Here is a 16,414-nt window from a genome sequence, read left to right on the forward strand (position 1 = left end):
ATAGTTTTGATTGAGACCTAACTTCAGGTTGTTGTTTTTTGTGAGCTAATGAGAAACCTCTTACAAAATGTGAAAGTGCATGTAATTACAAAAGGAATTCAACGTTTATTTGATGAAAATTGGCTTTGAAATGGCTGGGATATCCAAAGCAGAGCGATCCGAATAAAAGGTGGGACCCACCTTTTACGATCACTTTGTTTTACTTTGTTTTTGGACATCTCAGCTATTCCAAAACCGATTTTCATCACATCAACTTTGAATTCATCTTTAATAGAATGGTATGCTGTGTACTATTTCATGAGTGGTTTCTCATTATCTCGCAAAAAAGCCTTATCCTCATCTCCACCAGTACAATACTATCCCTTTAACCTCCTTTTGTGTTTTGTGAACAAGCAGAATCTATATACTGATCATAGCCTGCGTGCTATAATTTACGGTATAAGGATTGCGAAATCTGGAAACTCACTTAGCTGAATGAACATGAAAACGTCCAATATGTCCGGTGGATTAATAACTCCTACACCGTATAAATGTGTGGTTTTATAATTGTACAAACTGTTATGAGAGGACAGTCTTTGAACTCTGCATTAACTCATTCTACACATCATGCAGAACGTCCATACTATGGAGCTCGACTCCATCAACTATACACTGAGTGTACCATCAGGGAAAATCTGGACACATCTGGAAATTTTCGTGTTTCCTTTACCCCATAAAGAAGAACAGACTGTTTTGCGCAATATCACGTGTCACATATTTGTACCTGTGCCAATGCAGAGCTTATACTGATCCTGCCATTGGTTTTTGCCACTTGGTCTAATATCAGGTGGTCTTTTATACCTCCCAGTTCGTCCAACACCAGTACGGCTGAACTCTATTGGTCTACTGTCAATTTCGTATAATGCCTGCTTGGTCAATTCCTCACTTGGTCTACGGCCCATTTTTGCTAAGTATCTTTTTCGTCTAATGACCAGATGGTCTAACTGCAATTTTGTCACCTTGTTTTTTCCCCATTTTGTGCAATAAATTTTGAGTTTTAGAAGAAATGGGCACATCCTATCTGGAAGTAGACCAACTTGTAATGAGGGCAAGTGCCAATTGAAGTAAATGGTCATTAGACGAACTGGTTGAAGACGAAGCGGGATTGGACTTTGTGGGTTGATCGAGACCAAATGACCATTAGACGAAGTGGTAGTAGACCAAGTAATATATCAACCTGTCGTTGACTGACAGGTATCGACCAGCAATCCAAGCTAAGGCTATGCATGTGATGGCAACTTTGGCTACTGTTTATTTTCCTCCTCTTCAAACAACATGATTATGATGTAGTCGTTATGTCACCATGCATACATTAATGCGCGAATGAAAAAAAATGTTGCGAAATACACTCCTTCCCCTTTATCTCACGCATAAGATTGCATAATATGTGTTACAAGGTAACCTTTTTTTTATATGTATATAGCTCACTTTTATCGGGAGGAAAAAAAAAGTAAAATGATTATTTTAGATAAAATTTAGGATGATTTGTAACCATCAGACAGGTTGTAGGATATAGTTGCATATATATATATATATACTTCTTTTTATTTTTGATAGGCCCCTATTCACTTTTTCCTATCCATGATATTTGCTGCAGTCAAGGAGAATGTTCGAGGGAGAACGAGAAAGCCTATCAGTCCTTAAAGCCACCGACACGGTGACGTGTACCACACCCGTGACGATCGTCGATCACCCGGAGGGATCGGGGGCCATCTTTGTTTTGGAGCACCTCGATATACGAGATCTGGACCAGCACGCGGCGGAACTTGGAGAACAAATGGCACGGTATGCCATCTAGCGAAAAGAGGAAGAGAGAAAAAACACAAATACACAAACGCACGCACACACACACACACGCACACACAAAGAAGAAGAAGAAGAAGAAGATAAAAGTTCCGAAGTAGTACGAGAAAAATAAGAAAATAAAAAAGTTCAAAATAAATGTTGCGCATTGTTTTAAAGTGATGGTTTATCATTACACGTATATGTACCGCTCCATCTGGATTGGAAGTGTGAAGGATTGGGAGCTTTATACAATGTACTATATTTTCCAAGATAATTTACTATCACTGATGCCGGAAACCCGATAAACCGTCATGTATATGGCTGCCGGAATCGAGTGTTCCCTTCAACACATGTTCAATAATAATAGAATCAACCAGTTGGAAATTCATCACAGGAAATTCAAGTATTTAACCGTATACAGGCCTTGATTAGATTAAGACACAGTGCGATACTAAGAATACTATTGCCTCTCATGTTTCCAATTCCAACCTTAGCTTGCATCTCTACAATAGGAAACTAAAGGTCGCAGAAGAGATAGGTGCGTCGAAAATTGGATTCTTTGACCGGCTGGAAGAGAGCGGTGCTCAGCGCTATGTCTCCAGATTCGGATTCCATACCACCACGTGCTGCGGTTACATCCCCTCGGATAATACATGGACAGACGACTGGACGGTGAGTCTATGGTCTAGGGGTCGTTGAACTTTTACTGGTTATGAGAACGTAAGTCTATCGCTAAAATAGATGAAAACTACAATGCTTTACTTAGTTGGATGGATGACTGAACGGGCAGCATAGCTACTTTAGATGTTGTTTTCCTAAAGTTATGAAGGGATGGCTGGACAGTTTGATATCACAATCGTTAATTATGATGATTATTATGAATGATTTAATTTGATTTTGATTTAATTTCGATTTTTTTTTCTAAATTTTGCTTGGACAAACTATTATGATTATGCTTCTGTACTTATATGCCTAGTGAAATATCAATAAAATAAAACATAATAACTATTGTTAATGATTGTTACGGCAAAGATCTATAAGTTCGTAAAACACATTTTTGCTTGAGCTTTTTACGAGTGCAGTGACAACGTATACGTATATACGCCTCTTGATATTCTGTATGATAAAATGGATCTTTAGTCCGATCACATCACCCTATTTCATATATTGCGATTACGTATTATGAAATATTATCTTCAGTGACAAATCATAAAGAATCCCCAAGGGTTCTGCTCAAGGGCCTGTACCCCCCCCCCCCCCATAGGTATATAACTTAAATAGGTAATAAATCCTAATCGTCGTTTTTCGTCTTTGCTTCAGCATTTGTAGATTAACACTGCATAGCTTTGCTATGGCATTCGACTTGTACTTCAGATTGATATAGTCACAACCCATGCGCATATCATGACAAACTTGGTGATAACATGATGGCAACCGACAATAACCACAAAGAAAAAAAAAAAAGATGAATCAAGGGCGACGAGTCTTTTAACAGTCTCAGCTAGTTGCTCAGGGATATCAAAAGCTGGCTAGCAGACTGTAACTGGAATTGAAGATACCAGAAAGTGAAAAAGCAAACATTGATGGGGTTGTACGTATACACTACATCATGATGACGAGTGCACTTTCACAGTTTAGCTTCTTCACAGTAAAAATTACGCGCCGTCGTTTATGAGATGTATGTCAGTGTATGCAGTGCATTATGGTCCAATAAACTATTCAATATAATCATGTCAGCTACCACTTGTCAACCAATACTATCTGGAGTGCCACACGGCCGAAATCAGATCCAAAATGTGTAAGGCAACGCTATTTTCCAACTGTTCGTCACGAACACTTTATACTCCTTTCAGCCATTTGGTTTCAGTTTCAGATTATTTTTTGTCCCGCACGCCAGAGTTGACCCTTGCATTACGTGCCAGGGCCTGTGTTTTGGTCGAGATCATGGCGAAAATGCGTCAATAATTTTCATCTTATCTCGTTGTTTTATATGTCAATAATTTCAGAAGTCATCCAAGGAGAACATCTACTTTTGACCTTTCTAGATTTTACAGGCATAATTTATAGTTTCCATACCGTAATCTTTCCAGAGTTTGACGGAATCATCGATATCTTTTGCTAGAATAACATTTTTCCAAGACAAATAGCAGTGTCCAATTGCAGGATCAATAACGAATCCAGGGAGATAAAAGTTCTGATAAGTTTGCAACCCAAATAAAGAATTGTATATAATCGCAATAGTGTTGAACAATTAAGATTTCAATCTACCTAATGAAACTTTAATTCTAACAATGGCAAGAAAAATTTTGCCGTAAAAAGACACAACACGGAATGACAGACATGCAGTTTTAGGGACTTTATAAATTAAATCTTCATGCACACAACGTGTGTTTCTACGATTTATATATTATTCATTGTTATCACAAGATTATTTGAGTGGATCCTGCAAGACCGCGCTGCGACGAGTCGCTTTAATAATCTAGAGCACTGAAAGGCGCTAAAGACTTTACCAATTATTGTTAAGTTTCATGAAGTTTTGTTCTCTTTGTTATATGCAGGCGACCGTTGAGCGCGTCCTGCAAAATTTGCTTTGCTCATTGTGTTCGAGCTGAGCGCGAGCATCAAGTTCTTTGTGTGTTTGCACGCGCCGTATCTGTATTCATATACTGGTATGTGTGTGTTCATGCGTTTATGTGTATACACACACAATTATGATAATGATTCATTTTACACGTTTAAGAGTCATCAGGCTTATCTTTTTATCTTTTCTTTTTTTGCTTTAAAACTATCGCTTAACAACCGCAACAGTTCAAAACAGTTTGGTAAATTTGTGGAAAAATATGACTTTATTATCACTTATTATCACCATGATATTACTATACCGTGGCAATAACACATGTGCGTAATGTTGTCATCATTTTCCTACCAAAGGCCGAGAATGAATGCCCTTTCTTTCTTCACAATCCTTTCATCCTGGCCTCACTCTTAAAGAATTATCTTTCGATCATTCAGTGTTATAACTAATGAGGACATCACCAAACCCCTACTTTTATCGCTAAACGTGAGGTAGTCCCAAGACCCTGTTAAATGGTTTTTGATGTCACTGAAATTTCCGCTATGAAATTATGACTGGAAGGTCTTATCTACTACAGCGCCACTCACCGCCAAATCCGACATTTTCTCTCCCAGACATTCTTCGCTCGACAACGACTTCAACCACGATTTGAGATGGTCGAGAGGGATTACGGCGATCGCGCGGTGAAAGACTTGTGGTCGCTGCTGCAGCGGAAACTGCCCCAGCTTCTGGCCGGCTGCGAGGGCATTGTACCCTCTCTGCTGCACGGTGACCTTCATGGATTGAACGTGGGGGAAGTCGAGTCAGGCCCAGGTATGGACGGCGTGACCCATTGGGCGTGGTCGGGGGAAACCTGAGGGGGTGATAGTCGATATTAAAGGGATGGCATAGTGTCGGTTGAGATGAGGATTGGGCTTTTACCTTTTTGAGAGATACCAAGAAACCGTCTATGAAATAGCACAGAGCACACCATTCCAAGGGGAATTCAAAGTTTATCTGATGAAAATCGGTTTTGGAATGGCTTAGACATCCAAAAACAAAGTAAAACAAAGCGATAGTAATAAAAGGTGGGTCCCATCTTTTTTTAGGGATCGCTCTGTTTTGGATTTCTCAGCCATTTCAAAACCAATGTTCATCAAATAAACGTTGAAATCCTCTTGGAATTATTGTGATACTCTTTCACATTTCATTAGATATTTCTCATTATCTCACCAACAAAAAAAAAAAAAAAAAAAAAAAAAAAAAATGCCAGAAACCTGAAGTTTGGTCTCAACCGAAACTGTACGATCCCTTTAAAGGTATAGGTCGATATTCTGACTAAGACAGAAGTAAACAGTCATTCTCATCAGACTTCCGAAATTTATTTTGACATTATTAAAGTTTCTATTCGAAAGCTTAAATGCGCGGCGGCGTTTCTACATACATATTACAATCTGATTGATTAGATGCGTTGGCTAAGGTAAGTAAGCCATTTGCAAACAACAATAATGTTCTCACCCAAAAGTGTTATCATCTATTTCGAAATACCTGATCTGAGATGTTAGGTTAGTCATACGAAAGAAGAAGAAGAAATGATTACATCGAAACAAGCCTATGAATCATTCTGTTCACGAATTTTAATCTTACGGATGATTTCAGTGTAAATATACATTATAATCATTTTGCGTAATATCGATACGATTTGTTAGCTGTGGTGGTGGGTATGAAATCTAATTAGTCATGGACCATGACTGTTTTTTAACGAATAAGGTGATGTAATCCATAGCACCCGCCAAATGTCAAATTACCCATCTGTTTCTTTCTGATAATAAAGAAGTCTTTGTTTAAAGTCAACCTTGAGATAACATCAATACATATTTGCAATGATTACAATGTAGTCAGGCCTTTATGTTTATCTTTGTATTACCCGATTATGTCAAAGTTTGTTTCATAGATCATGATACTGAGACATTTTTTTTTTCTAAAGAGAAAAATGAAAAATAAAATAGATATGATTCCTTCGTTCGGTTATTTTCATTCATCACCAGGGATAAAATATACCATCGTAGAATGAACATTTTGTGTGTCTTATAATATGTCCTGGAAGTAGAGATAGCAATGGAGTATTCACTAAAAAAATCAGGGAAGCAAATGCTATAAACAAGCAAATAAGGGAAGGAATAAATAATACATTAAGATTCGAATCAATATACAGTGCACATATTAAACATTGCAACTGATTGACAAATTGCTCTACATCGACATAAATAAGCCCTGAATTGATCAGTGTTTTAGTAGTAGCCATGATAAAAAAAAAAAAAATTAAAAAAAAGCATGGGCGTACACACCCGAGCAGAATTCGAACCTACGACCTCCTGATATCCGTACAGGCGTCATCTCCACTAGACCACCGAGCTTCCGCCCGACAGCAAGTGTTGGTTCTAATCCTTATAGCAAGCAGTGGGTACTGCGTAATTATTCAAATTCATGAAATTCTTCCGTCGAGATGTTTTCATTGCAACTGATTGACAAATTGCCCTACATCGACGTAAATAAGCACTGAATTGATCAGTGTTTTAGTAGTAGCCATGATAAAAAAAAAAAAAAAATCATGGGCGTACATACTTGAGCAGGATAGGAACCTACGACCTCCTGATCTCGGGACAGGCGTCATCTCCACTAGACCACCGAGCTTCCGCCCGACAGCAAGTGTTGGTTCTAATCCTTATAGCAAGCAACGGGTACTGCGTAATTATTCAAATTCATGAAATTCTTCAGTCGAGATGTTTTTATTGTAACTGATTCATGAATATGAATAATTACGCAGTACCCGTTGCTTGCTATAAGGATTAGAACCAACACTTGCTGTCGGGCGGAAACTCGGTGGTTTAGTGGAGATGACGCCTGTCCGGACATCAGGAGGTCGTAGGTTCCAATCCTGCTCGAGTATGTACGCCCATTATTTTTTTTTTTTAAATCATGGATACTACTAAAACACTGATCAATTCAGTCTTATTAAATACGTCGATGTAGGGCAATTTGTCAATCAGTTGCAATGAAAACATCTCGACGGAAGAATTTCATGAATATGAATAATTACGCAGTACCCGTTCCTTGCTATAAGGACTAGAACCAACACTTGCTGTCGGGCGGAAGCTCGGTGGTTTAGTGGAGATGACGCCTGTCCGGACATCAGGAGGTCGTAGGTTCCAATCCTGCTCGAGTATGTACGCCCATTATTTTTTTTAAATCATGGATACTACTAAAACACTGATCAATTCAGTCTTATTAAATACGTCGATGTAGGGCAATTTGTCAATCAGTTGCAATGAAAACATCTCGACGGAAGAATTTCATGAATTTGAAGATATTAAACAGTAAACCAGAAAAAAAGGAAACAACCAAAACAAATTAAAACTAAAACTAAAAACTATGGGTAATTCTTAATTCGTTTTGTTATCTTTTTCTTTTTCTTTTTTTTTCATTTGATTTGATTTTATTGTTCCACATCTCAAACACAAGTAACATGATACAATCGATTGAACATAATTAAGACAGGACATAGCGTCCTAATTACAAAGAATACAAGAGAAGACAATTTTACAAACATGAAATGTGGGGGACCTACTAAAAAGCAGAGCTTGTAATGTATAGGTCCCTATATATATAGATTAAAATGTTGGTCTACTCTTATTAAACAAACAACCTAGTAACGAAAACTATGAATGGAAGGAATTTTGAAGGGGATGTGTGTTTCTCATTTCTAATCTTTGGGAAACGGTATTGTTTTAAGAGTAAAATATTTATAGGTGGACGTTCAACACTTCTCCAGCTCACTATAGGAATGTGCAGATGTTCAGTATCACAATACGACATTACGAAACCATCCATTTAAAGGAGACCTCCGAATGATTTTCAGACTTTAACATTTGAACAACTATGAATTGGTCATACTGGGAACAGAGTGTCGGAGTTTATAGTGATTGGGATGAGGAATACGAATGTTTTCAACATTTATAACAAGGATGATGGCCTGGCAGCTTCCCCGTAGGAATGCATTAGTCGGGCTCAAGAAAGCAGAACAAAAGATGAAAGCATGCAAAAATTTTATTGTAATGAAATTACATTGCTATATTTCGGAAATATTATATGTGAGCCTCCGATGTTATCATCCTTGTTCAGTGTAATTTTTTTTTCTTGTGAGTATTGTTTTCTATACTCAAGGACCATAATGAATTATACAAATCTATATAAATGGAGCTGTCGATTTATTATACTACATGATGTGAAATTATGGAAATCGTCTGGACTTCCCCTTCAAACAACCATGCAGTCATCTACGATGCGGCAAGTATTTACGCCCACCACGAGTACGAGCTTGCCCCCACTCGGATATTCCAGGAGTTTCATCCCGACTTCTTCCGAGCTTACCATCAACACGTTCCCATGGCAACAGGGTTCCAGGGGAGGCAGCGGTTGTACCGCCTGTTTTACTACCTCAATAATTGGTAAGCACGGAAATTGTTACTCTTGTGCAAGATTCATTTTTGAAACACAGAATTCCATATGCATATTCCATGGCCAATTGGCCAATATTCAACACGTTTCCTACATAGATAAGGTAGATTGGCAATTGTTTTTATCCTGATGTCACCGGGGGTGTAGTATAATAACCAATCACTTTTCTTTCTTTTTTTGTTTTGCTATATCAAAAGAAGATGTGATAGATCCTGATAATCTCTACATTTTTCATGTTCATCTATTTTCTTTTAACAAGAATGAGAAACACATGCTTTATGTAAATAGCAACAACTAAATCTGTTAATGTCATAAAGAATGCCACTCTGTACTGCGAATGGGTGCTGTTCGTTATTCCGAAGGTTTGCTATTCCGAAGGGTCGTTATGCCGAAGGGTCGTTAATCCGAAACACGCAATATTCCCTATACCTAGAGGTTCGGTAATCCGAACATTTGTGGCGTTATTCCGAAGTTTCGTTATTCCGAAGATTGGTTAATCCGAAAATGAAATTCGGAACAACCTTCGGAATAACGAATCTTAGGAAAAAAAGAGCCTTCGGAATAACGAACCTTCGGAATAACGAGCTGTAACCCTGCGAATAAGCTTCATCCAGTGTTCGTTGCATAAACAATCGTGTTGGATTTCCTCGCATCTGGAGATCGGGTGGTATAGGCCTGTTGGTGAGAACAAGCTTATAGTAGAGCAGATAAGCCGAAGAATTGTGCAAAATTTGACTAAAGCATGAAACTTTCACCATTGTTAGTACATGCTATAAGATTAATTTTAAGATCGGGAGGTAAGTCTGAATTGACCTCTGATGACCTCTAGAGGTCAATGACCTCAAAATCTAAGAAAATTGATATTTTGCGTCATTGGTTAATGATAAACACAGTAATGATGTACTAAACCTTAATATTTGTCACAGTGAAATTGTCTTTATGTTCCACAGAGCCCTGACAGGTTTCTACCTTTGACCTCTGATGACCTCCAGAGGTCAATGACCTCAAAATGTCAGAAAATTGATATTTTGCATCATTGGTTAATGATAAAACACAGTAATGATGTACTAAAACTTAATTTTTGTCACTGTGAAATTGTCTTTATATTCCACAGAGCCCTGACAGGTTTCTATCTTTGACCTCTGATGACCTTCAGAGGTCAATGACCTCAAAATGTCAGAAAATTGATATTTTAATGCGTCACTCATAACTGAAACACGATAATTATTTACTAAAACCTAATTTTTGTAAGAGGAATTGCCTCAATGTTCCACTGAGCCTTTCGAGTCAGATTTCTACCTTTGACCTCTGATGACCTCAGATGACCTATGATGAGGCCAATGACTTCAAAATGTCAGAACATTGATATTTGGTGCAATTGGTTGATGACAAACATGATTTAGATGTTATATTCATTTGTATTACAATTGAATTGTTTTCCTATTCCACAGAGCAAGAGAAATTACTCACGTGTCTCTGCCTTTGACCTCTGAGGAAGGTGACAGGTCAATGACCTCAAAATATCAGAATATTGATATTCTATGTATAGTCAATGGTCAACTTTGTAATACCCGATGTACAATCATTTATGCTATAATAGAAGAATCTTGTCATTCCATGGAACATTGGTCATTAGCCTGTGCATTATATCCAACTTTGACCTCTCAGGACAATGAGAGGTCACTGAGGTCACATGTGTAGGCTTACCTGTATTGATGTTTGGCTTCATTGGTGTAATCGTAAATGCTTAATCATGTACAAATCACGCATTGATGTTTTGATCAAAGTATGTATGCATATTCCACAGAGCATTGGTTTATAGTAACAGGTCTCTGAAATGTGAGAGGTCAATTACTTCAGAAATAAAGCTTAAGTTTCTTGAGTGATGGCAGTGACCTCAAATACAACTGTTATGTTTGGGTTAGTTATGTAGACTAGCAAATATGGCCATTATCTCGACACTCGAGGAAAACAAGGCCCACGAGACTGATAAACAGAATGTTTAATCTATTCAGTGTAAGTCTCATAGATCTTTTCCCCCATTTGTTGGACTCATTATGGGACTGGTTTGCCTAAGTGTCAAGCTCATGGGCAATATTTGCATAGTTTCCAGCTGGTGGGCCTGTATTGGCCAGTGTAAAGCCGGTGGGTTGTTACAGTATGACTGCGATGAATGACTCATGGTCCTGGAGTATACAGTCCACAGCTGCGACATTATGGACCATCTTGAAAACTTCGACATACTGTGAGGCCCAACATGCATTCCACATGAAGCAATCCTGTGTATTGCAACTAGCTATTGCCATCCGAGACCTACCCAGGGAATAGATAAGCATTCATGGCAAACCATGGAGAAAGCGGATTGTGCAAAATATTTTGGAGTTCCAATAGGAGGCTCAACTGGAATCAAATCGCCACAGCAGCTTAAAAAGGTTATACTTCAACCAAAGACTCTCTCCAGACGAAGATACGAGTATCACTCTAAGTTCAGGTGTTTTGCTACTCCATGCCGCTCAGGACTGTCCTGGAATATGCATGCATCATCTGGGATCCATTCACCCAGGTGAAACATCATGAAGTTTGGAATGATCCAGAGAAGATATGCACTCTTTAGCTGCAATGACCATCATATGCAAAACAAGCAGTGTTACAGCCACACTTGAAAAACAAAACAAAGCAAAACAAAACAAAACTACAATGGCAATCCCTGTAAGAAAGTACAGCTCAGGCAAATTCAGCGATGATGTTCTGCATCAAGAACCCCACAATATCCACTCCGCAGGAAGTTGTGGCTCTATTGCTGCATTCTTCAAAAAGGGCAAATGACCAAAAATGTCAGGCATCATTTGCAAGAACACAAAGTAGGCCTACTCCCAAAAAAGGTGGCGGCTACTCTCGGCCACTGTCTCCTGTATCTCTTTGAAACACTTCAGGAGAGAGATACTCAATATTCAGCTCTGTTATTAAAGATATATATGTCTCTCTTTTTGTTTTTGCATTTGTTTGTTGTTTTTTGCTTCATATAGCTCTTTGGATACCTTCTTTAACCAATTAAGAAAAGGCTCCATGGCAGAATATTACAAGATTACACAGTATAATGAAGAAGAAGAAGAAGAAGAAGGAGAATAGGAAACGAGATCTGCTGTCAATGATGCAGAGCCATTACCAATCAGTTCCATGGCAGATCTTAGTCGGCACTGCAAAGGTTTGGATGTCTCTCTCTGTTGACAAAGGATATTCTAAAGCTCCAAGTAAGTCCATGGGGTGGTTTACATTGTCTGGGCATAGAGGGTTGGGTTGGGTATATGAGGATATGATACTTTGTTATAACAATTAGGTCTGAGATGTCTATTTTTTTATGTTTGTTTTGACTATCCCGCATGGATCTCCAACGAAAAGGAATGATAATGTGTTAGACCCAGCCGCCACCGTGTTTTTTCAATAGATTTTGATATTACAGTGTAGTTGAGAAAAAAGTAACCGCTCATTGTCCTAGATGGCAGTCAAAATTGAACTGTGTGTGGAATACTCTGCATACAATTTTGGACACACACACACAAAATGCATTTTTTTAATATAATTATTATTTCATAAGCAGCAGGCCATTACAAACCAATGCGACCAGACATCAATATTCTTACATTTTGATGCATATCTTTCAATATCCTCCAGAGGTCAGAGGATCATCGCTAATGTTCATGTGAAATGAGTACACGCCTTTTGAATTGCTCACTTTTATTGCTATAGAAATACACAATATGTGCATCATGTCAATCATTAAATATTGTATCAGTTTCATTTTCAGTCTTGGATTTTTTTTTTTTCTATGTACAAATAAAATCGTGGCAAAGTAAACAACTTTCACATCAAAATATAAACGAGAATACTAAAAAAGAAATAGATGTAATAACGTGCAAGGCAAATACCAGGCCTACATCATCTTAAGGTATACAGGTGAAGGAAATCACCTTATTGATAAACAATTTACTTGACTGGGATAGCGACCACTGAACAATATTGTTTCTTAAAACTCTCTCTTCTTTTCAACAAGTGGAATAAAACACATGCACATACCGGGGCATTAGTTTGGAGGAGGGGTGGGGTGGTGGCAGGGATAGTTGACCCCCACCCCATTAAATTCTGAGATGTGGACTATGTTTTGTTGTTGTTAGTTTTTGTTGTTTTTTGTTTTTTGTTTTGCTTTTAAGACAGAAAACTGCCCAAGTTTTTCACTTTAAGTGTGCATCGGATTGTTAAAATTTAATTCTGAAATGCAAAATCTCCCTTCTGTGAGAGGGGATATCTCCTTTCGATAGACTCCTTCCCCCTGCTTGGTTCCTTCCACAGATATAACATACTTTGGGGAATGATAATTTCCCTTATTCTATGAAAAATGTTTTTAAGAGATATTTTTATTTGAATTCCAAAGATGAAAAGGCTTTCCTATATATGCACGATTGTTCATTTTGGAGGGCAAGAGGCATTTGCCCCGCCTCCCGAGAAAATATGGGAGGGGGAATGGTGGGGACATAAAACTTTGCCTCCAAGTATTTCCTGAGATTGAAATTTTTTTTTTCTTCACTTTTTTGACAGAAAATGAATTGTCACTGAACATTTTAGCTATAGTATGCACCAAATTAAAAGGCAGAATCTCCTTTGCATACCCCCTCCCCCACACTATCTTTCGTTATGTCCCCTTCCATATACGCTCAGTGCTTTTGTCCCATTTTTGTTCTATATCATCACAAAGTATGTACTAGATCTTTAATTTCAGTTCCGACATATTAAAGAAAATCCCTCTTGTTGGAGGGGGAAGTGTATCTTTCAATTAACAATCCCTCCTCGGTTTCTACCCTTAGATTTGGTACACTCCTTTTACTGATAATTTCCCAAATATTCCATCATAAATGTGTATACTAGATTTTTTTTTATATTTCTATTCTTACTGCAAAGGCTCCCTCGCATGGGAAGGATTGGGGGACAGCCCCTTTCATACCCTCCTCTCGCTGTATCAACCTCTCCTCCATGCATTGATTATGGCTACACATTTGGGTATGGACTTTTTTTTTTCAAAATGGTAGTTCAACCAAGAGTGGCACGAGATCATTGAATTGCAAACAAAAGAATGCAAAAGCTCCATAATGTGGGAGGGGGATACCTCCACCCACATCCTTCTGTCGATTGGTCTTCCTCCATAGATGGCTGACTTACTACACCTTTTTGATACAAATTTCGAGGTATTCCTTCAAAAGTGCCTGTGTACCAGGTCGTTGAATCTCATTTCTCAAAATACAAGAGCTCTGTCGAATGGGAGGGGAATACCCTACCCTCGCCAACGCTGCGCTTCCTGGGTTCCCATCCATATAGACTTGGTACACCTTGGTGATCCATAATTTTCCAAATATTCCCCAAAACGTATGCATCAGATTCTTAAAAAAAAAAACAAAAAAAAAACTTCGTCTTTGGGAGGAGGGTAGGTGAGATGCGCCCACACCCCATCAACTTCCGTATAAGTGATGACGCACACATTAAACAAGAGCTACACTGAATCACTGATTTCAGGTCTAAACCTGCAAAAATCCAATCCCCCACCAACATCCTCCCCCTCCCCCTCCGCTTCATTCCTTTGCACCATGAACTTATGCTTTTACATATTTTCCAAGTCCCCCCCCCCCACGTGAAAACAGATCGACACCCCTTGCTCTGTGCACATACCCGACTTAGATAATTACCTGAAAAGTTCTGCGGAATGAGTAGCCACTTTTTTGGTAACAGAAATGCATGGTTTGTAAGCCCTACATTATAAACAATTATTAACTATGAACTATCGCAATATCAATATTAACATCCTCACATTTCATTCGAGGTATTTGACCTTGTGTGATTTTCATAGGTGAACGGTAATGGCTCGTTAATAAACAGGGCCTACGAGTGCTCTCTAAAACATCATCATGTTTACCATTGATGATGCCAAACTATTCTGATACTTTGAGGTCATTGACCTCTCGAGATCATCAGAGGTCAAAGGCAGAAACTCGTCTGTGTGCCTTGGAATATGAAGACGATGTCATTGTACACAGATATGCTTGTTTTGTACATCCTTACCATGTTTGACCTTTCACCAATGATGTCATACTTCAATATTCTGATATTCTGAGGTCATTGACCTCTCAAGGTCATCAGAGGTCAAAGGTAGAAACCTGTCTGCTCTTTAGAATAATGAAGACAATTTCATTGTAAGACAGATATGCTTGTTTTGTACATCTTAGCAATGGTTACCATTAACCAATGACATCACAGATCAATATAATATTTTGAGGTCATTGACCTCCAAAGGTCATCAGAGGTCAAAGGTTAAAACCTGTCAATGCTTTGTGGAATCAGAAAATGGTTTCCCTGAAGTATAGATGCATGTTTAGTGAATCATAACCACATATATCATTCACAAATGTCTAAAAACATCGATATTTTGATATTTAAAGTTCATTGACCTCTGGAGGTCATCAGAGGTCAAAGGTAAAAACCTGTCAGTGCTCTGTTGAATCTGGAAATGATTTCTCTGTGGTATAAATGCATGTTTAGTGCAACATAACCACATATATCATTTGCAAATGTCTAAAAACATCGATTTTCTGATATCTAAAGTACATTGACCTCTGGAGGTCATCAGAGGTCAAATCAGACTTACCTCCCGATCTTAAAATAAATCTTATGGTATGTACTAACACTGGTGAAAGTTTCGTGCTTTAGTCAAATTTTGCACAATTCACGTGATTTTGAGGGCTTATCTGCTCTACTATTAGGAATGTGTGGGATATCAAATATCTGTACGGATTTAAAGAAAAAAGAGCGATTAATGAAATCATTACACACAAACAGTGGCCTTTTCAGGATCATCAACGACTGCGGTAATTACTGAATTAATCTTGCAATGAGATGTTTTTATGTTGCTTTTCTTGACAGGAACCACCTGGGACCAAATTTTCGAGATGAGCTGCTATCGTCCATGCACGAACTTCTGCAGAGTTGAGGACAGGACCTATATCATCTTCTGTCACTCCAGGACAAACGAAGAGACTGAATGGCAAAACCATATTATCGCCATATTCATGGTTTCAAAAGTAAGGTCATTATCCAAAAAAAAAAAAAAAATGAGAAAATGAAATACTCTAATGATACTGCACTCGGCGCATGACATGAAATACTTTTGAAGATAATTATTCTTAAGATTATCACTCATAATTGAATAATTTTCTTGTTTTTCGGCAGCTTTATACCAAGTATTTCAAATTGATAAAAATGGACATATTATGTTCATTGTTCAATGTCATCACAATGGCATTTTGTCTTTAAAGAGCTGCTTTTATATCTTGAGAGTATACCTACTACCAAAATGATAATGTTAACTGTCTGGGTTTTTTTTTTCCCCGAAAGCACACTTGACTTTTCTATGACCTGCAATGAAAGACTGGAAAGGACTATCTCTCTGTCTTTTAAATTTTACAGGAATTGAGGTAA

The 16,414-nt window shown here is 38.1% G+C and overlaps 1 protein-coding gene across 1 annotated transcript; it reads left to right on the top strand.

The window, feature by feature from the left end:
* Window positions 1-1,645: 1,645 nt before the first annotated feature.
* Window positions 1,646-15,926, top strand: LOC140242369 (fructosamine-3-kinase-like). The gene is made up of 5 exons (XM_072322105.1): window positions 1,646-1,824; window positions 2,319-2,496; window positions 5,014-5,212; window positions 8,712-8,886; window positions 15,860-15,926. The coding sequence occupies exons 1-5, from the start codon at window positions 1,646-1,648 to the stop codon at window positions 15,924-15,926; spliced, it is 798 nt and encodes a 265-aa protein (XP_072178206.1).
* The last annotated feature ends 488 nt before the right edge of the window (window positions 15,927-16,414 follow it).

This window comes from Diadema setosum, chromosome 19 (assembly GCF_964275005.1).
Source record: "Diadema setosum chromosome 19, eeDiaSeto1, whole genome shotgun sequence".
In the NCBI taxonomy this organism is placed as follows: Eukaryota; Metazoa; Echinodermata; class Echinoidea; order Diadematoida; family Diadematidae; genus Diadema; species Diadema setosum.

Coding starts and splice junctions, on each gene's coding strand:
- LOC140242369 (XM_072322105.1), top strand. CDS start 1,646: ATGTTCGAGGGAGAACGAGAAAGCCTATCAGTCCTTAAAGCCACCGAC. Junction 2,497..5,013: donor CATGGACAGACGACTGGACG/GTGAGTCTATGG, acceptor TTTCTCTCCCAG/ACATTCTTCGCTCGACAACG. Junction 5,213..8,711: donor GGAAGTCGAGTCAGGCCCAG/GTATGGACGGCG, acceptor ACAACCATGCAG/TCATCTACGATGCGGCAAGT.